This window comes from Ischnura elegans, chromosome 3 (assembly GCF_921293095.1).
Source record: "Ischnura elegans chromosome 3, ioIscEleg1.1, whole genome shotgun sequence".
NCBI classification, from domain to species: domain Eukaryota; kingdom Metazoa; phylum Arthropoda; class Insecta; order Odonata; family Coenagrionidae; genus Ischnura; species Ischnura elegans.
This window is the reverse complement of record NC_060248.1, coordinates 65,836,451-65,857,365: the sequence shown is the minus strand read 5'-3', so window position 1 is coordinate 65,857,365 and position 20,915 is coordinate 65,836,451. Positions and strand designations below refer to the sequence as shown.

The following is a 20,915-nucleotide window of genomic DNA, read 5'->3' as shown; positions in this document are numbered from 1 at the left end:
TACATCTATCACAAAAAAAATGGTTGAAATTGCAAGAATGCGAGCTCGAGATAAGAGCATAGGCTATTATGCCATCTCGAATACATACTTGCATTCTTGCATGAATTCTAGAAATTCATCCCTTGACACAACACTATTATGATTGCACGTTCGTACATACGTCAGATTGCTCAATGACGTGCCCCGTGTAAAACAGCCTTTAAAATACATAAAATACAAAATGAGATGCGATGACTGTGTTTTACTCAAAGTATCCACCATACAAAAAATTGCATAGCTTTTCCATATGACTTACAATGGCAAGGCGTGATGTTCAAGCTTAGTCATGCATGGTGTGTGGCCCATTTCCAAGGTTGCATTAAATTTAACCTGAGTGGATAAAACTACTTTAAAAATTGTGATGTCAATGCCTTAAGGCCATATGGCTGAATGTCCTGGGAGGACTTGGGAAGGGCCCAGGGCTTTATCATCACCTTTGGTTTTATATGGACCCTGTTAATACATGAAGTATAAAATTAAAATCATTGAATTCAGAATTTGGTTTGCATATTGAGTTTTATTCAGATGTTCAATGTCAGCTTGCCAAAAAAGGAGAAGTCCTCATCCTAATTGATTGGCAATTTAGAATTCTGGTCATATTCTGTGTGTAACTATGATGGAGATACGGGAAATGAAATAATGATATGGACCTCATTTGAGGCTATATAATCAGAAAAGAAGACTGGTTTGTATGCCAACACCACCTGCCTCATGCCTATTGAGGGGTAGTATGTTGATGTAACTAATCTTTAGTCAACAAAGTGTTTACCAATGGAAAAGTTAAGAATAAGAAAATAAGCTCTCCTATTGTTAATAACTAAATGTTTAATTAGGGGCTACAAAACCTGGAATTCAGTCAAATTTAATAAGTATTTAATTCTTACATTTCAGGGCTGAGGGTATGAAGTATAAGACAGCACGGAATTGGATGAAAGTAGTTGTCAATGCAACCTGGCTGTGTGAAATTTTTGTAGGCCACTATGGGGCAATACATATGGCATCAAATCCTAAATATCAACCTCTTCCTCCTGGAACAGTGCTGCCTGGCATTGGTAGCTTGAGTCCTTTTGTGGCTGATTATTCATTAGTACCACATTTGATGGGTAAGATATTTATGTGTTGATGCACTGTACTATTCCTATCAATACTGTTCATTGTGAAACTGAGAAATGTCTACTGACTAAAGTTAACTGGTGATATGGTACCTCATGTCCTCCTTTTACTGTTGGTTAATGGTAATGATGATACTGTATTTTAGATCCATAAATATGTTTCAAATATCTTAGGTGAGAACAGTGATATTGGCACAGACAGCTTTGAATGAAAATGGTGTATTGTTAGAATTGAAATCCTTGGTGATTGCCATAAATTTAGCTAACTGCTTTCTTTGAAAACTCACTAATTCCTTCAGGTGAAGTGCATATGATTGTGTGATTGGCTACATTTGCTTCAGAATTATTTCTAATTATCTATCCAGGGAAATAGGCAGTTCTAATTAGATTAAATGTGTTCTATAATTCTGTTAGCTATTTTAAATAGTAGTTGCTAGATTGAATTAATAATTTTGGTTGAAACTCATGCTTTTGTTTGTGTAATCATGAAAAAATGTTCAGTGAATGAATCTTTGTATTCAATAAATAATTCTTTTGATTACAGCGGCATGGAAAGTACCTATTCATATTACCCAAGAATTGTATGATAAATTCCGGCCAGGACAAATTGGTTCACAGAGAAGGTTGAAGCGTAAACTGGAAAGGGATTCATCCCAAGAGAACAAGGATGGTAAAACACCCAATAAGAAAAGGTTTGTCGTTAATCTTTTATCTACGATTCATATCTTTTGTGGAGGAATAGGACTGAGAGGAATTGTGAGCTGCAGTGTACCATTACTAGACTTATAAATTATAACTTATAGTATGGAAAATTTTTTATCGATTTATGAGCCAGATTTATGGTTCCCTTATTTCTGGTGTTTCAATCGCCAGCCTGGGAATAAAAATAAGGGATAAGAGGGATGAAATATCGCATGTGTGAAACATTTTTTTATTTGGATGTGCCAAAATACAGTGGCCTGGATTTGGAAATGGGGGCAGGGGGATTTACCAGAGATATCAGGGTACTTTGGGGGTGTATGAAAAATACCTCAGGGCAAAAGGGGTCTTCCCCCAAAAAATTTGAGATTTGTGATGTGGAAATGTGACTTTTAGGGCTCAAAAACAGTACATAGTTTAGTACGAGTATTTATTAAAATAAAGTATATTAATTGAATGAAGTAAATGCTTCAAAGGCTCAATGGAGGTTGTAACCTGGAAAAACTCTCCGTGGCTGTGCCACTGTCCATATGCGATGTCAGCGCCACAGATTGTTGCATTACTGCAAAATGAGTAGCAGGCCTTACCTGCCTACTCCTGGAGCTAAATTCAAGTTGCACTCATCTCCCATTGTTGATGTGACAGTAGTAGATATAAAAAAATTCTATTAGGTAACAATTACCAAAGAATAGTTTGAAATTAGGTGATATAGCATATTATAATTGCCAGAGTTGACCATCAGCAGTTATTATTCAGTAAAACCTCTGTACTATGACTTCGTTGGGGTGGGAATTATCATGGCTTTGCTGTAGAGGGGTTTCGCTGTGTGAAGGTGATATGTGGGTTGCATTGAAGTATTTTGTATGTTATATGATGGAAGTTAAGTAAATTTCTTAATCTTGTTTCATTGACTTTTAAAAAAATTCCTGTAGCGATGATAAACAATTATTATTTACCAGCAAATACCACAGATATCATTGTGTCTTTTTCTATCTGTGTATTTCACTTTGTTAGTCTGAAATTACATGGCTGCCAAAATGAATGCCTGCGGATTGCATATTTTCAACGTGCTCCATAGTTTTGCTGACTATTTAGTTGATTTTATTCATGAAGGACAATAATTTAAGTTGATAGCAATTTATTTGTCTTGCTGGCAAATTTCTACAGTAATTTTGCTTGAGAGAGCATTTATTAACCTTAAGACTGGCGAAATGAAGTGAATTGTGGGAATCCCATAGAAATACCTGTATATCTGTTCATGATCACTATATACAATTATCAATTACACGATTGTGGAAGTTAGGTGGGGCGAGTTGTTTTTCCTGATAAAAAATGTAGCACTTGACAGTGCACTAAGGTCCTAATGTCAATTGCAGGTGATGATACCTTCATGGAAGCTTAACGCAACCATTATTTGTTGCTACACCCATTCTTAGCTACCATGATTAAGTACAATCCTTGAGCATGCCAGGTAATATTTGTAATCTTCAACTCGGCCTTGTTCATCCAGGAGTTATCTCTTGTGATGTTCACTCTTACTTTTTAAATCAAATAACACAATTGTCCTGCGTTATTACCCACAAAGAAATATTGGGAGCGATAATAAGTACCATTACTCCACAAATCTAATGAGCACATGGCAAACACAATTGGTAAGTATTCAGGATGAAGCAACGACGTGTACAACCAATGCCACTATCTTCCTTGATTGACTTCCTTTTTTGTTCATTTTTATGTCGTCAATAGGAATTGTTTTTCATGATTATTTGACTCTCGGTGCTTTCTCCCATTGTGAAGGACAATTATTACACTCTTCACTCTTAAAACTAATTTTGTGAGAGATCCTGCGTTAGTCTATTGCCAAACTTTTCTCATTTAATATGTGCACAGTTTACAGGCTATAACTGTGAAAGTGGAATATTAAGTTGCTAAAGCACAATCATATGAGTTAAAAAAGTCTTCGTTATCAATACAGAGAATAAAAACACACAAAAGGACCTGATACCTTTCCTTTTTTAGTCTTGCATAACATAAAAGCAGCTACTTTTTGCACCAAGCAGATGAGCAAAGATCAGTATTCTGAAAAATCCTTTTGTTGCACTGGAAATATTGAATTATGAAAATTTGGAATGGATATGTTTTGAGTTGGATGCAGCAATAAATATTACAGAGAGGGAATTAAGGGGCTGGGTTGGAACAGGTGGACACTTATTATTTGAAATTTAAAAAAAAAATGGGAAAGATGCCAATCTCAGTGGTGGTTCTTCAATTGAAATTTTTATATCACCAGCTTAAAAACAAAGTTAAAAAATGAGGTTAATTCAACATAATAATATTTATTATGTAGTATATAATAATTTTACAAAAAGTAAGTATTTGAATAAAATCTATTCTCATTATCCCAAAATTCATGTAGCTGTGAAACCTCAGAAGTATTCTTGCTGAGAGGTATTGCATACTATCAAGGCACTGTGGAAAGTAAAGAGCGGTTACAGTGCAGTACCCTAAGCTCACGTTTTACCTCCAGGATATTACATCAATATGGATACACAAAACTATGTACTTGTAAATGCAAAATACTGTTTCATTTACAAAAATATAAATGGAGGCATGCTTTTCCTGTTTTGGGCCCAAGGGTAGACTTCGTTATATGGAATTTTCATAATGGAGGGGTTATTAACGGATCATTTTTACATACATTGCTTATTGAAATGTTGCGACAAAATGACTTATGACTTTGTAATAGGGAGATTTCCCTAAAATTTCATTGTTTAGGGCTTCATTGTCTAGAGTTTTTCATGTATGTAGACTGGAGTTGCATCATTCTCTCCAAATTAACTGAACTGTCAATGATGAATCGATTTTCAGCTTTGCTTTGCTTTGAACTTAATTGGTTAGATAACCTCAAAGTATTGCCTCAAAATATGTGTAGACTATAAAATTTATTTATTAATTATGAATTTTGTCAAACTGAATGGGTAAATTAAGCATATTTTACCCCTAGTCCATCATAATACATGTTTTTTGAAGCCATTTGCTACCCTCTTGTGTACAGACGAGCAGATGAAGAAGAAGATGAAGCAATCGATGAAGATGGAGTTGATTCATCTGCCAAACTTAATGCTCCTGCTCCTGAAGGAGGGTACCCAGTAGTCATGTTTTCTGGAATACAACCGGCAAAACTTGAGAAGGTAATAAAAAATTTCTTATGTAATACCCATTTTGTTGTGAAAGGGAAAGGTACTTAACACAGTGACCAACATGGTGTTTTAGTACATATCTCCTGTGACACCATTAGTGTGTTTTTTCATCAGTTATTTATAATTGATTCATGTGTTGTAGAAATAACATCAAAATGAATTTCACTCTTTATGAAGTAATTTTACTCTAATGAACATTTCAGCCATGGTTCTTAACAAAATCGTCTACCTGTAACCATTGGCACAAAAAATCACGCGGGACTCAGTCACTCGGTGGTCAGTCAGTAATACAGGCATGGTGAGGTAGGAAGTTTCATTCCTGGTCAGAATGACAGTGTGGCTGTCAATGTGTTAATTTTTCTTCGGAATAACTAGTGCTTTGTCTTCAAGTCCCTGATTTACATCATAGATGTGTGCTGATTATATGCTGCATGAATTGAAGGGAGGTAAAAAAATTCGCTTTTCTTGACTACTTTTATTTTTTATTAATGCATTTTTATGCTTTTTTCTTCTTCATTAAAATACAGAATAGTTTGAATGCCTTTAGCAATCTGAAGTTGGAAATTTACATTATAATAATTAGTTAGTTAAGCACAGATTATTCATGTTAATGGAAGGGTAAGTCTAATTCATTAACGACATGAAGATTCTGTTAATGGTAATTTTTGTAGTGGTTCTGGCCTTTGTTTATGTCCCATGATTTCTCACTATCTTTAGTGCCTTGTTCATCAAAATACTTTTTTGTTTTTCCCCAATGCACAATTTCTTATCTGTAAAGACAGCATAAAACTTGTGTTGGTATTTAATGTGGATGCAATTTATATTTTCACAGAAAATTAAGCAGCTAGGAGGCTCAGTAGCCACGTCCTGCCGTGAGGCCACTCATCTAGTCACTTCAAATGGAAAGAGAACAGTGAAATTCTTATGCTGTTTATCTTCCTGCAAATATATATTAAAAATTGAATGGGTTTTAGAATGCTTTTCCCAGAAAAAATTTGTTGGTGAGTCATGTGTAGTTTTAATTCTCCCACTTTCTTTGGTTTTTTGCCCTTAACTAGATGTTTCTGTAGCATTAAGTTTTTCATTTCTCATGTTTTGAATGTATTTCCTCTCATAGATGAAACCCCATACATCCTGGATGATCAAGAAATGGAAAAATTGTACAAATTCAATTTAAAGCAAGTGCTACAAAAGCCAAAACGGACATCTTTGTTTAAGGTATGTATTATGATGCACTATGAAAATATAAACATGGAGCTTTTAAATGGCTACAGTGCTAAGGCAGGTTGCATTTGCTATTAAAGGATAAAAATTTCCTCGATTTCAATGCTTTTGTTTTAGATCCATATATGTTCTTATTCCCCATGCTCCGTATCGCCCGTTTTAATTGCGTGATAAATTTTTATGAAGGTAAGAGGTTATATAGAGGTTCATCTTGCTGTGCTGTTTTTTTTATTTACCACTTCAGGAAATTTTTTCTTTGATCATTTGAGTCAACTGTAAGCTGTGCATAATTACTGATGTAAATCAGTTGAAACAATTCTTGAATGATTAAACTTCTTAAATCTAGGATTTTCACTTTCTTTCTTAGTGTGGGTACCTTGGGGATAAAAGCAATATGAAATTGTATTTGCTGAACACTTTGGGACTCTATAAGTATATTTCAAATGATTAATTTTCACAATTGTGCAGCAATTTTTTTCTTTTAAAAATTAATTTTGATGACATTTCTGTTGTAACGTGAAAATTAATATTTGTAGGGTTTTGCATTTTTACGTTCAAGGTGATGATGAATGTTTGTTTTGTTATTTATTTACGTTGCCAATATAAAAAGTGATTGTTGTTACGGCCTTGGGATATAGTAGACGAATAAAATAGTTATTTGTAACGAAGACGAAAAGAAGATTTTTTCTTCCGTTTTTTGACAGATTATGAGACTTAGTTGCACTAAGTGTTGATGCGAAGCGAAGTTTTTCTTTTGATGGTGTGAACGGCGAATACGTTTGAGGTTAGAAGAAGTGAACCCCATAATTGTTCTTTGTAAGTTCGGAATCATCAAAAATGGCGGAAGAAAAGAAGACGTGTATCCCAATACTCGACAGCGATAATTACGATGTATGGGCTGTAAGAATTGAAGCTTTTTTAATGAAGAAAGATTGTTGGGAAGCGGTAAAAGGTTTCCATCCATACATAACATTCGGCAGTGATGGAAACGAGATAGAAATGGAAGACGAAAGCCAACTCCCACCACAAGAGGTTAGGCGCCGTCAGCGACAAAATCAACAGGCCAGAGCCATTATCATACAATACGTAGATGATTCATTTTTGGATGATATCGTGGGACTGGACCTAGCGAAGGATATGTGGGAAGCATTAAGAGACATGTGCACCACTTACGACGTGTTCCAGGAGATAATGTTCCTTAAGGAAATGGTAAATACCGAAAAAACGGAAGACCTTTCCATGATGGAGTACATGAGCAAGATCCAGAATTACAACCGTAAAATTACTAAGTGTGGCATTAATCTCCCGGATAGAGCACTGGCTGCGTTCTACCTCATGGGTCTGCCTCGAGAAAAATATGCTGGGTTTATACGAAGTATTTACAGAACAAATGAAGGAGACATAACATCCAAATATGTTAAGTCCCAACTCCTGCTAGAAGAGAAGAGAATGAAAAATGAGGATTACGCGAAGACAGAAGAACACAAGGCTCTCAAGGTAAAGAAGAAGCCAAACATACCTAAAGTAAGCAGTGAAAATAAATCACAAAATGCTCCAAAGAAACCTATTGAGAGGAGATACATTTGTTTCACATGTGGAAAGGAGGGGCATACTGCAAGATTTTGTCCTGCCATACAGAAGCAAGATGAAGAAGAGAAGAAGTCATCAGCATCAGTAGTATCAAGAGGCTATAAAGTACTCTGCATGCAAAGAAATCCAAACCATGCAAACAACGGCATATGGATACTGGATTCAGCAGCATCGGATCACATGAGCCCTAGGAAAGATTTGTTTGTTGATTTCAAACCCCTCTCTGGAGAAGTAACTGTGGGTGATGGTACATCACTAAAAATAGAAGGTCAAGGATCAGTGACCATCCAGATGTCGAATGAATGTGGTGGATGGAAAATAAAGTTAACTAATGTGTTATATATTCCTTGCCTCCAAGACAATTTGATTTCGGAAGGGAAATTAGAAGAGAAGGGCTTGACCATTGTGAGGAGAGACGGAAAGACTACTGTTAGCGACGAAGAAGCTACTCTGTTCCAGGGGTATCGCGTTGGTTTCCTGTATTACCTCACTACTGAAGGGAGTGCTCCTATTTCACAAATAAGAAAAAAAGCTGAAGAACATGAAGGTATGAAAGCATGTAAAATTGCAGCAACAACATGGCACAACCGTTTGAACAACATGGCACAACCGTTTGGGACACCTGCACCATGAAGGGGAAAGAATCGTAGTCGAGCAGAAGAAGGCTTCCAGAGTTTCTTTTGCAAAGAGGCACACACACCTTGAACCAATGGACCGGGAGAAGAGGTTGGCTGAAGTAGAAAAGCTGGAGACATCGCTTCAGGAGGCAGAGAAAGAGGCCAGCGATTGGAAAAGGAAAGCAGAAGTTAGTAAGGCAATATCAGCGGCTGACCAGGCAGAAATGGATGCCTTCAAAAGTCGTTTGTCCACAGTAATGGCCAAGGAAGAGCATGGTGACCAGCTAATACTATTCCTAAATGAGTGTTTGAAGAGCAAAGATAGTACTATTAAGGAGAAAGAATTAGAAATGAAGGCAATGGCAGAAGAACATAGGAAAGAAAAGAAAAATTTAACGATGCAGCTGATGAAAGAACAGGCAAAAGTCAATAATTTGGAAAATACACTGGAGAAGAAAAATATAATGGTAGAAAAGTTACAAGAAGCCCTCCATAGCATGAATGTTTCTCAAGGCTCAAATGATAACTCACTGGTAATTGCCGCAATGAGATCCGGAAATTTCAAGTCCTCGGAGTATGCTTTAAGAGCCATGATGCAGGCTGCTGAGGCTGAAAAGCTCAGATTTATGGAATTGATGGCTGTATTGAATAAACGCCTGAAGGAAGAGCAATCACAGAAAGACTACGCCTTGAAACAACTGGAGATGGAAAAACGAAAGCAGGAGAAGACGATGACTTGGGAGGAGCTCGAGGCGAGAGGTGGAGAGCCAGAGGAGGTGACACCCATCCAGGGGCCAGGGGAGGTAATCATCGCCTGTGAAAATGAGCCTGCCTATGAAGGAGTAGCGGAAGGTGGTCTACCACATAGGTCTCAGAGACAGAGGAATGCCAAGACCTGTCCCTGCTGCAGAAGGTCCAGATAGCAACATTCCGGAGGATGCAGAGGAGGCACTGAGTGGACCAGATGCGGAGAAGTGTCATTATATCATATATCAAGAAGTATTATTAAATATGATTATATGTCATACATCAAGAAGTATCATTGTATCAGGGAGATGGTAAAAACAGGGGAGGTTTCATTCCAGTTAGTCAGATCAAAAGATAATGTCGCTGACATGTTGACAAAGCCACTGTCAGGAACTAAGACAAAAGAATTTTGTAAGATGTTAAATCTTAAGGAGTGCTTAGAGATTTATATTTCAAATTATTATTTTGTCAATCCCGAGGGGAGATGTTAGAATACGTTATTAACAAAATAAGCAGCGCCTGGGTGGAATTCGAATAGGCGTTGCCAACGTATTGTTTATGCATGATGTTTTTTGTGTTCCTTTCCATCATCCTCGAACGAGGGGAGGTGTTGTAATGTGAAAATTAATATTTGTAGGGTTTTGCATTTTTACGTTCAAGGTGATGATGAATGTTTGTTTTGTTATTTATTTACGTTGCCAATATAAAAAGTGATTGTTGTTACGGCCTTGGGATATAGAAGACGAATAAAATAGTTATTTGTAACGAAGACGAAAAGAAGATTTTTTCTTCCGTTTTTTGACAATTTCTTTATGCAAATTTTTGGTTAGTAACTTCATGACGCAATTTGTAACTGAAAAATAAAAGCCCCATCATGTTCCGAAGTTTTAAAAAGTAAAAAGAATTATTTTTTGGGTAATTTCTCCATTCTGGTTTGGAACTTATGTTGTGGTCATTTTAATTAAAGCAGTATTTAGTTTACTTATAAGTGATTATGTTCGATTTAGATAAAATATGTAGGTTCCTCTAATCCAGTTTGTATGGTTTATCTATGAGTACATATATTGTCATTATTTTTTGTAGCATAAAATGGTGTTTAGTTATGATGCTATGGTTATTTTCAATTTTCTGTGTAGGGCACAACTTTCTACATCACACCTGGTGTGATTCCATCAGCATCTATATTGAAGGATATAATTGAGTGTGCTGGTGGGAAAGTTGAACCTAGTTTGCGTACTGTTACACGCAAGATCAAAGAGAAAGCAGGAAATCCAGGGGAGGATGGAAAGAATGCCAAAACTGCCTTGGGCCCAAGTAAGTTACAGAATGCTCAAGCAAAACCAGCTCAACCCCCGGCAGAGAAGGACCCAGTTAAGAAGGAATCACAGGAGGGAGGAGAAACTGAAGGAGGGAATGTGACAACTGGGAATGAAGAGGCACTACCTGACAAGGAGAAGATTGTCGTGATTACTCACGACAATGACTTGCACTTACTGACCCACCTTGCATCCTCTAAAATTAGTAAGTGTTTCTATTTTTGGAGTCATTCCTATTAGTTATCGTTATGGGTTTATTCATTTTCCACATTGTAATTCAAGTTTGCTTAATCCTTTGAATGCCAACTGATTTTCTAGGTACCATGCTAAAAGTGCAGAGGAATTTTTATGATTTAGCAGTAGGTTAGGAAAAAAATAGATCTTAAAAACAACTAAAGATATATTTTCAAAAACTTTAGGAAATCTTTATTATATGCAGTTTCACCTTTTAAATGTATTATGTATTTGATGAATATTTGGTAATATGAGTTAATTTTTATAATTTAAAGAAAATAGTTAATGTTAAAGTAAAATGAATTTTGACTATTGAATACTTAGTGAACTATTTGATGGCTTTCTATTAATAAATATTATATTTTCTATAATAAATATATTATAGTCAGAGTTGCAATGCCAAAATCAACCGCCAAGGAATTCCTGCGTATTTTTCCGTGCTCGTCAATTTCGCCATGATTATGTGGTGATTTTTTCAAGCACAAGCAATTTATTTAGAGTCAAGAACTGTGATACAGTTGTCAAAACCCTAATTGCCATTCTTTTTTGACAAAATTGCAGCAGATCTTTGAATCGACATCGATGATTGCCATCTGCATGTCGTTAAATGGGCACTGGGATGTCTAAATACCATGCAATGTGGCGTTGTTCCATAGAGAAAGGATACTCTCACCCACCATCATGTCAGGGGAAACACTTCCTTGGTTCTTTTACAGTTCATCCATAGAAACTGACCTTGGAATGGATTATAGAGAGAATCTTGGGGTGAACTGTGCAAATAATACTAGACATCCTCTTTAGAAGGGGAAGTAGCTGACAGAATAAATACTGAACTAACAATGGACTTCCCTGAGAGAGTAGGGTTGAAAGTTGAAAGGGGCTTAAGCCATCAATGAAAAACATTCCCAGAAAACCATCATAGTAGCAGCCCTCGGAGAATAACTTGTGTCATCAGTCGTCACGTAATCACTGAAGTCAAGTTCAAGGAGTGAAAGATAAGGTCGTTACAGGTTATTAAGGGATGACTTAATTCCATTAGATTGAATTTGATACAAAAAGGGTTTGGACAAGTTGGGGAGTGAAACATTATGTGAAGACGAATAACCCAGCTTATCTTGAGCTCATGCCATGCAGATCACTGCTTTTCAGCTACTCCTCAGCCTTGGTAATGGGCCTCATGAGCTTGTTGTTGTTAACACTCATTTCCTTTCCTTTCTTCAATGAAAGAAAGAGAAGAGAAGAAAGTTGTGAAACATGAAATATGAGTAAAATAGTATCATATTCTGAAAGAAGCTGGCTGGAAGCACGACACTAAATCCTCAGTCTGATATGGTCCCTAGAGAGGATCTGGCCCCCTTAACCCTCAAAGTATGAAAATTGCATGCCTGTACCTTGGTTTGGGTTTATCTTAACCCTTACCTATCCCAAGCATCATTCAAGTTAAACTTTAGTGTAAGTGATTTTTTGCTACTTCTACTAATCAATGACACCAACAACTTGCTTTCTGTCTACAGATTTCAATACATTAGCATGAACACTAAGGTAGTATTTCATAATTAACATGTCATTATGTCTTGTGTGGCTTTTAGATGATTTAATATCGCCTCAAATTTTACACTAATATGAATCCAAATGAGCACTCAAACCACTCCTGGCTAAAGCAAGTGATTGATCATTTAACCTTTGTTGGAACATGCAACCAGCTATTTCTCAATGATTTAAGTATTACTTTATTCAAGAGTTTCTTCCTTAAAATGTTTGTATTTTTGGTTAATAAGGTTGGTACATGGAGGACTGAATGTCTTATTTTTTTTATTTACAGAATTTTTCAATGCTGAGTACGTGCTAAGTTCAGTAATGAGGCAGAACACGAGTTACGACTCATCAATGATAGTAACTTTCTAAAGATGGATATATATGATAACAAATTATCCAAAGTGCTGTAATATAATTGCCTTGTCATTCATAATTCTGTGATTTTTTCGATACAGCTCAAAATTTTAGACACTGCCAAGTTGACAGAAAAATAATTTTTTATCGTATCACTCATAAAATATGGGGCCATGCTGTATTTGATATTCATAATTTGTACAAAAGCATCTCAAGGTAATTGAAATACCTCTCTTCAGCTGTCAAATCACCTTGCCTTAGATATGCCTTGTGACTTTAGGAAGAAAATGTAGTGTGATGAATTTCCTTATATATTTTGTAAATTCAGAGAAATTTATTGTTATATATAGTTTGAAAAAGTGTGTGTCCATATTTATGCTGTCTAATAGTGATGTCAATATATATCTAACTTTTATATTTGCTGTTATTTTATCCGTGTCATATTTATATACAAATCTGAGTGAAATTTTAAAATATTTCCTTCAGAGTTTTAGTGGAAATACTTTTGTTAAAAACTGAATTATTTTCTATTTTTAGTTGATTTGATGTTCAAAAGCTTACTTGCAGTGCTTGTTTCTCAAAGACAGTGTAAAACCAAATCGGTCATTGGTTGGTTTGCTTTGAATCACAGGTCGTGGGTAGTTTTATTCAGGTCAGTGTCATTTATTTCTTCAGGTCTGAATCAGATCATTTGATATTTTTAGGTGATGAAGCTTCAATTGGAAGTTGAAAAATGAAAGATATGTAAAGGCTGTCATTTTTCGGTTAATTTTCATCGACCTTCCAATATCAAAACTTAAAATGCCTTTGCCAGTTACTTGCAATAAACAGTTTTCCTTAATAATGTATAATTATTTTTTGCTATGTAAATCCAACTTTGCCACCGATGCCCCCTGCCCATTGAGGCAGCTTGCAGGGTAGTATGTAGAAGTATGCATGGGCGTACCCAGGGAGGGGAAGCTGCAGCTGCTTAACAAAAATCACTAAAGTCTTAAAAGGAAATCAGGACTGGATTGAAAAGAAAGTTTCTAACAAATTTTCTTTAAGCCCATGAAAAATGATATTAGTATGAGACATTTAACTAAAATAATTTTTTCAATCAAATAATTTTAAAAACTAATAAAGCACTGTTATAGTTTTCTTAAAATGTTGGTTTCATTCACCTTTTCCATGCTTAAATAATTCAAATTGAACAGCCATGGCTTTCCCCCTTCCTTCCCGATTTCAATCCTAGGTACACCCTTGGATGTATGCCTGTCTAATGGTGGAGTAAATGCCAAGCACACTAAGCCAGCCATAAACAAATACTAATCAGTTTCTGATAATTTCACGTTGAGGCATATAATAACGAGAAATGAAGTTGTTTGACACATAATGGCTACAGGATCTCTAGTGGAATCTACTAAAAAAATGTTAAAAATCAGGTTGGTGATGAGTCTTTCTGTATTCATAGAAAAATGTTTCTCATATGTTACTAAGGTTGGTTAGTGGTATGTACTTACGAGAGCTGGTGATAATAGCTACTGTAACTTTTGGATAAATAATTCAGTGCATGAGTGGGCGTGATGGGATTTTTTTTGTCATGTGTCATTTAGGGACTTAATCTTACGGCTGTTATTTTTCGTGGCCATGTTTGTGGAGGCTTGCATTTTTGGTTCTTATGCCAAATATTCAAACTTACCAAGATCTTGTAATAATTTTAAAGGGAAATTTTTCATGTGGGAAAATTTCTGGAAGATAATGAATTTGCAAAAGATGGTGACATTATGGTGTAAATTTTTACGTGCTAGGTTGATGAAATTGGGGGCGTCGCTAGGAGTTAAGGCTGGGGTAGGTTTAGGTGCAACTAAAGCCGGGGTGTGTGGGGGTATGGAATACTCACCAGGAGAAGCGGTAGGTGTCAGATTAATAAATAGTGGAATTTTTAGACAAATGGTTCAAAATGGTGAGTTTTACGGCTTTCTGATATTTTATTAATCATTGCATTAATATTAGTAATGTCAATCTAATTAAGTAAAATGGAATAAACTTAAAAATTTCTCGGGGGGGTTTATCCTCCAAAACCCCCCCTCGCTGCCCCACTGGATGCAATGATGGTTATTTTGTACTCTTTAATTTAAAAAAAATCATTTCTACTCTTGGTGTTTGCTGTTGTCAAAAAAAAATAGGTTAGGTCATTGCAAAGTATTTTTTAAACCTCAGTAAGAAATTGCTCCATTTACTTCAACCTCATCACGAAGATAAGATTCTGAAAGATGGATTTAGTCCCTGGCACCCATTGTTAGGGAACTCTTTACCTTGGTTTGAAAAGATTCTGTCTGCATCCCCAATAATTCCGTGAAAAATGATTTTAAACAGAAACCTAATTTAATTAATGGCACAATTGTTATTTTATAGGTACAAGGATGACGGAAAGGATATTTTTACCATTTAATTAATGGTAACCAATCCCTACATGCATAACTAATCCTAGTCAATAAGAAAGGAAAACAATCGCAAAACATAAATAAAATAATTCCCTAGGATACAGCTATTTGCACAATGGGTGCTTTCCATTCATGCGACTCACGCATCGACTTGTGTCGACCCGCGGTAACGGTTTATAACTCTCCTATTCCTGCGCGTTACCGTTTGTTGACTTGTGTCACAACAGTCGGCGGCACACACAGAATGGAACGCGAAAACCGCGACGCAAGTTGACTTGTGTCGACGTGTGTCAATGAATGGAAAGCACCCAATGTGGTTAATATGTGAATATATGTACTCAAATAACAACAATTAATAAATGATTTTAATTTCTCCTGGTGAAAAGGTACTATTGATGGATTATTCTCGGGTTCTCAGCCAGGTTAATTCTGTCATATAAGCCTTTGTTTCAAGAGACCACTTGTCTCCCATCTTCAAGGCCGTGTTACTCTTTGCAAGTCCAATTTCACACTGAACCGATACGACCGTTTACCGAGGACAACAATACGGCTCAGGTGTCGTCTGATTGGCTGTAGGTCTTTTGAAATTCTTCATGTTCTTCCCTTATGTTTTTTTCAGCAGATTACAGGTCTCCATGTATTGCCAATATGAAAGCCAGTGTCCCGATTGAAATTTCAGGGATTGAAGCGGATCTCTATGGACCTCCTTAATTATGTGGTCCCAGTAATGTTGTGCGTGGCAAAGAATTTTTGTGTCTCCCCATGTAGTAGCATGGTCTTCATTAATGCTGTGTTCCGCCACTGCCAACTTTTCTGTCGACCGTGGCGGAACACTAATTGATGAAACATGGATAGCCAGAAGGTTAATGCTGATTTGCACAAGTCTTTTTCTGGTCAGCTATTTTTTTAAGAATCCAATTTATGGAGCTCTGTGTTATTGTGATCTGAATTAAAAATCCTCTACATTAATTCTTTTATGCCACTTCTTTAATTTTGCTTTCCCAACAATTATTGACAGTGGAGTGTTCCTTTTTATCCACTGGCCAAGGATGGGACCATGAAATGTCAGCTATGTTCCGTTTGTGAAAATGAATCCACAATTCTCTCCCAAATGGATCTTGCTGTGTGCCCAGGGATTTTATTAACATACTCATAATCAAAGAATTGTTTCAATTTTAATGGATTAAAAAGAGACTTTTTTTTGATGGACACCAAAACAGCTCTTGCCCTATAATTATTGAAAATTGCAGTCATATTTTTATCTAAAAAATATTTTCGTGTCCTGTAGTAATTTAATTAAATGAAATTCTTACTTGGTGATGCAAAGTTTAAATCTAATGTGTCCCATTCCAGGAAGTCCAACATGATGTAAAAAGGCTTTATGGCGTCCTATGTAAAAATGGGACTCATGCAAGTGGCTAGTGGGTAATTTTTAGTCGGATATCTCTCTAAGAAAATCAAAGTAATAAGCATATGATTGGAGCAAAATAGGATAGTGGATTATAAAATGGAAACAAAGTTAATGACCCAATTATTATTTCTTAAGATGAGCTATAGAAGGGATTAGGTTGTGGAGTGACAATTAGAGGCTACGGTGCCTTGCATTCTCAGCCATGTTATGTATAATTCTCATAAATTCTTTTATCGAAAGCGTTTCTTTTACTTGAACAAAATGGCTGCCAGAGTATTAGCTGTATTGATTAACGATAAGATTAAGTTAAGGGGAGCGCGATGGGATGAAATTGTGTTCCTATTCCATTGTAACTTGGAGGAAGATGCATATGGTGCAATTTTAATTAGGCTTTAGTTAATGCACTAAATGTTATGTGCAAGTATTAAATATTGGCTTGTTCCAAAATTAACTCCATGGCAAGTCATCCATTCATCGGCGTGTGGGTGTAATTACTCGAGTCTTCAAAGACTTCTTATTCGCTCAAGCTCACGGGTTTTATAATTTCACGGTCTACATCTTTAGTAAAGGTATCTGAGTAAGGGAAGTCTGCTTAAACGCCAGCGACGAGCGTTTTGAAGCTCGAGACCGATGCGGAATTTTATTGATTTTCACGACTGTGGCTAAAAATGGAATGAAATAAGGTTTAACTGGAATGTTGGAAGGGAGATTAAGACAGTAGATGTAGCTTACATTGATGTTATGATTGCATAATAAAACAACCCAATGATTAAAAAAATTATCAATATTCATGAAATTATACAGAATTTGTCAACGAGCCATTTAAACGAGTGTATTACGGTCTGCAAGTAGCTGCCGATAATTTAAAATATGCTAAGCCAGGGCTTGATTCAACGAACTTGATCACAGCTGAAGCCTGGGAAAATTTTAAAAGCCCTATTGCTCGTTACATCATAATACAGCTTTGCTTAAATAAAGTAATAATTCATTATTAGAAATTATAATGGTCATATTATCCTTCGAGGTTCTTTTCGCTCTTAAAAGTGATAATTTTAAATCACATAATAACGTTTCGTTTAAAAATATGAAAATAAAAACAAACGCATTTCCCGATGACGACGATGAATGTGGGACTACTTCCTTCAAGATCAATAAATGCTGCAGCGCTACAGCCAATCGAGTTCACGGGGTAAGCTTGGTTTGTTACATCCGTTTGTTCCGTTGTGTTCGTGGGGAACGGCTTGATCTCATTTACAGTATTAAGTGCTCGTAGTGGGAAGTTATTTCGGCAAGCACTAAGAGTATTTTCTTTGAAGTGTATTTTAAGTATTTAAGTAGTTATTTGTGCTGCAAATAATGATGCAGAACGGAATGGTTACATTGCCGAGTCAGAACGGCACCCTCCAATGTAACTCTTCCATGTCATCTGTGCAAAATACGAGTGCACAGCCAGTGGAGAGTCAAACAAACCTCATTGTCAATTATTTGCCTCAGACAATGACACAAGAAGATATTCGGTCGCTGTTTTCTTCAGTTGGGCAAGTAGATAACTGCAAATTAATACGGGATAAAAGTACTGGGCAAAGCTTGGGTTACGCATTTGTGAGCTATCGATCTCAGGAAGAAGCCGACAAGGCTATAAAAACGCTGAATGGACTAAGGCTGCAGAACAAAACAATCAAGGTGTCTTATGCCCGCCCAAGCAGTGATGCAATAAAAGGTGCCAATTTGTATATTAGCGGCTTGCCTCCTAATATCACACAAGTTGATTTGGAAAATATTTTTACCCCTTTTGGGCGAATTATTACGTCGCGACTATTGGGAGACAACTCGACTGTTCGCAATTACACTAATGGGGCAGGGGGTACTCCTTTTGTGTACAAAGGCGTTGGCTTCGTTAGGTATGACCTACGAAGTGATGCGGAAAGAGCCATTAAGGAACTAGACGGCACGATTCCCAAGGGACTGACTGTTCCAATCAATGTGAAGTTTGCCAGTAACCAGCATAAAGCTACGCCTGCAGCAACTATGCCTATCATCACACCTCCTTTGCCGGGATTTTTGACCCCGGAAGCCAGGCGAATTGGAGGTCCAATCCATCATCCAGCCGGTCGTTTCAACAAGGGAATCCAAAGGTTTACCCCGTTGGGCCTGCAGACAAGCCCAATTATAATGCCTGGAACTGCCATTACTGGGTCAGGTTGGTGCATCTTCGTGTTCAACCTTCCTCCGGAGACTGAAGACAACGTATTGTGGCAATTATTTGGACCCTTTGGTGCAGTACATAGTGTAAAGGTTATACGAGATGCTCAAACTAATAAGTGCAAAGGTTTTGGTTTTGTAAATATGATCAATTACGATGAGGCTGTTGTAGCTATTGAGTCATTGAATGGATATCCTCTTGGAGATCGCATATTGCAAATTTCTTTCAAGACAAATAAGAGAAAAACTACGTAAATTTTAGACTGAATTATTTGATATATATTAATATATACTAATATATACCCTACTTGCTATCATTCGCAGAGTGGCACCCTCAAAATCGTGCTGCTAGTCAGGAGAAATCAATTCCGAAGTGGAATTGACTCCACCATTTTACTGTATTGCGTGACTGAGGATGTAGTTAAAATGAATTCTGGAACTTCATTTTACATTGACTGAATACATGAGGTTTTAAATTCATAACATTATATACTTTCCTTTTATAAATTGAGAATAGAAATGAAAAGTCTTATCCTTGGTCCGTTAGAGTTAAGGCGGATGCACTTACGGCAGAGAGCCTGTAGTTGTGTTGTGACGTAAGTGGAATTTTGATATAGTAATAATTTATTCAGATTGTGCATTTATGTGTTTTCAATGTAGGTAGTTTTAATCGCCATATTTGGTGTCTAATATGCAATTTCAGTAGGCATATTTATAGTCAGGTCATTCTAGTTTTGTACATAAAGCTGTTTGGCCCTATTGTAATTCTAATGCTTGATTTACATTGGATTTATTTCACAATGAATACCTTCATTGGTTTCAAATTTTTGGTTGTACTTACGCATTTTTTATCGATTTCATCCGTCCACTTATTTATTTTAAATGCAATGGAAGTGTGCAATCTTACCCTGTATTTCTTTCAAATGGGTCCTTAAAGTCAAGTCACATCTATTAAGGAAGTGGTTCTCAAGTATTTAACTTTTTTTTTATATTCACGTTTCACTCACTAACCCATTAGTTATTCATGATTGCAAGTTAAGTCTTTTTCCTTCAGCTAACTAAGGTATTATTCTGTGGCAACTACTCCTTTAAATTATCACTGCTATTTTGTTATGTTCTTTTATTGCTAGTCAAAAGGAGTATTGGTATAGTTGTGTTTTATAGGATTCAATTAATGATCAAGTGTTGTAATGGATAACGTATTTTGTAAAACATTAAGTCTAATATATATAAGTACATATTATCAAAGCTGTCACTGCTACATGAACTAATTCAAGTTGCATGGTGAGGTGCATATGCTTAACCTTAAATGTAGGCTTAAAATTTCTGTAGTTTTTGACAGTTAAAAAAATATTTTATGTAGTGTAGGTGTTGTCGCTTAAACTGTATGTGATTAATACATTCTTTTGTTTCCATTAGTAGAGACAGTGGTGTTTGTAACACAACTTTACATTTTGTAATTTTTAAATATTTTGTTTGAAGTTTTTTTCAACTGTATTTTGTTCTAAAAGGTTGAAGAAGGTGATGTTTTGTACTAGAACTGCTGTCATTATCATTTATTACTTTTCACAGTTAAAATGTTATTTTTATTGCTGTATTGTAATCTTGCAGTTGTTTCATAGACTCAACTTCAGAAACATGTCATTCTCTTTCATTTTGTTTGGTATCACTTACGTTCTGTTTTATAATAGTGAATTTCTTGTTTATTTTTGTCACCATTTCAACCTATATAGACCTATTAAAGGCTGTTTTTTCTGTATTATGACTTTTTCTTTATATAGTTATTTGAAGTCTATGGCTGAATATCTAGTTTATTCCCTTTAATCCATATAATTTTAACCAAAATTATCACAACCTCAAAGTAATTTACTAATTTCATCATTCACTAATAATTTCTAGAGATGGAAGTGCTATATACCACAATGCATTTGGAAGTTTATGTGGAAAAATAATAATTGCATTTTCATTTCTTACTTGCAATTTTGATTTACTGCTACTGCTGAAGTAATTCATTTTTTCAGCCTATTAATATTTTGCTCCTTAATAAGCAATGTTTTATCTCGGCTGATCTACATTTTCTTATGATTAAAATTTTTCTTAGGTTGCTAATTAAGTAATGTTTGAAGTACTTTCATTGTCAATTAAACTTCCAAATCTGAACATCAGTTTCTCTAGCTTTTGCATTTGTAAAACATCATCAGTTCAAAT

General features: G+C 35.9%; 2 protein-coding genes across 3 annotated transcripts in view; both read left to right on the top strand.

The window, feature by feature from the left end:
* The window catches only part of LOC124155954 (PAX-interacting protein 1-like), a 41,264-nt gene extending 27,755 nt beyond the window's left edge, over positions 1-13,509 (top strand). For both annotated transcript variants that reach the window (XM_046530192.1, XM_046530191.1), the window contains exons 13-19: positions 931-1,142; positions 1,696-1,843; positions 4,906-5,041; positions 5,883-6,051; positions 6,168-6,268; positions 10,365-10,749; positions 12,601-13,509. In XM_046530192.1, coding sequence (XP_046386148.1) covers positions 931-1,142; positions 1,696-1,843; positions 4,906-5,041; positions 5,883-6,051; positions 6,168-6,268; positions 10,365-10,749; positions 12,601-12,683 — 1,234 coding nt within the window. In that variant the 3' untranslated portion in view covers positions 12,684-13,509. The remainder of the gene's footprint in view (positions 1-930; positions 1,143-1,695; positions 1,844-4,905; positions 5,042-5,882; positions 6,052-6,167; positions 6,269-10,364; positions 10,750-12,600) is intronic.
* A 4,150-nt stretch (positions 13,510-17,659) lies between these two features.
* LOC124155953 (ELAV-like protein 1) lies at positions 17,660-20,466 on the top strand. The gene has a single exon (XM_046530190.1). It carries the CDS (start codon positions 17,862-17,864, stop codon positions 18,960-18,962), a length of 1,101 nt encoding a protein of 366 aa, XP_046386146.1. The 5' UTR covers positions 17,660-17,861; the 3' UTR covers positions 18,963-20,466.
* The last annotated feature ends 449 nt before the right edge of the window (positions 20,467-20,915 follow it).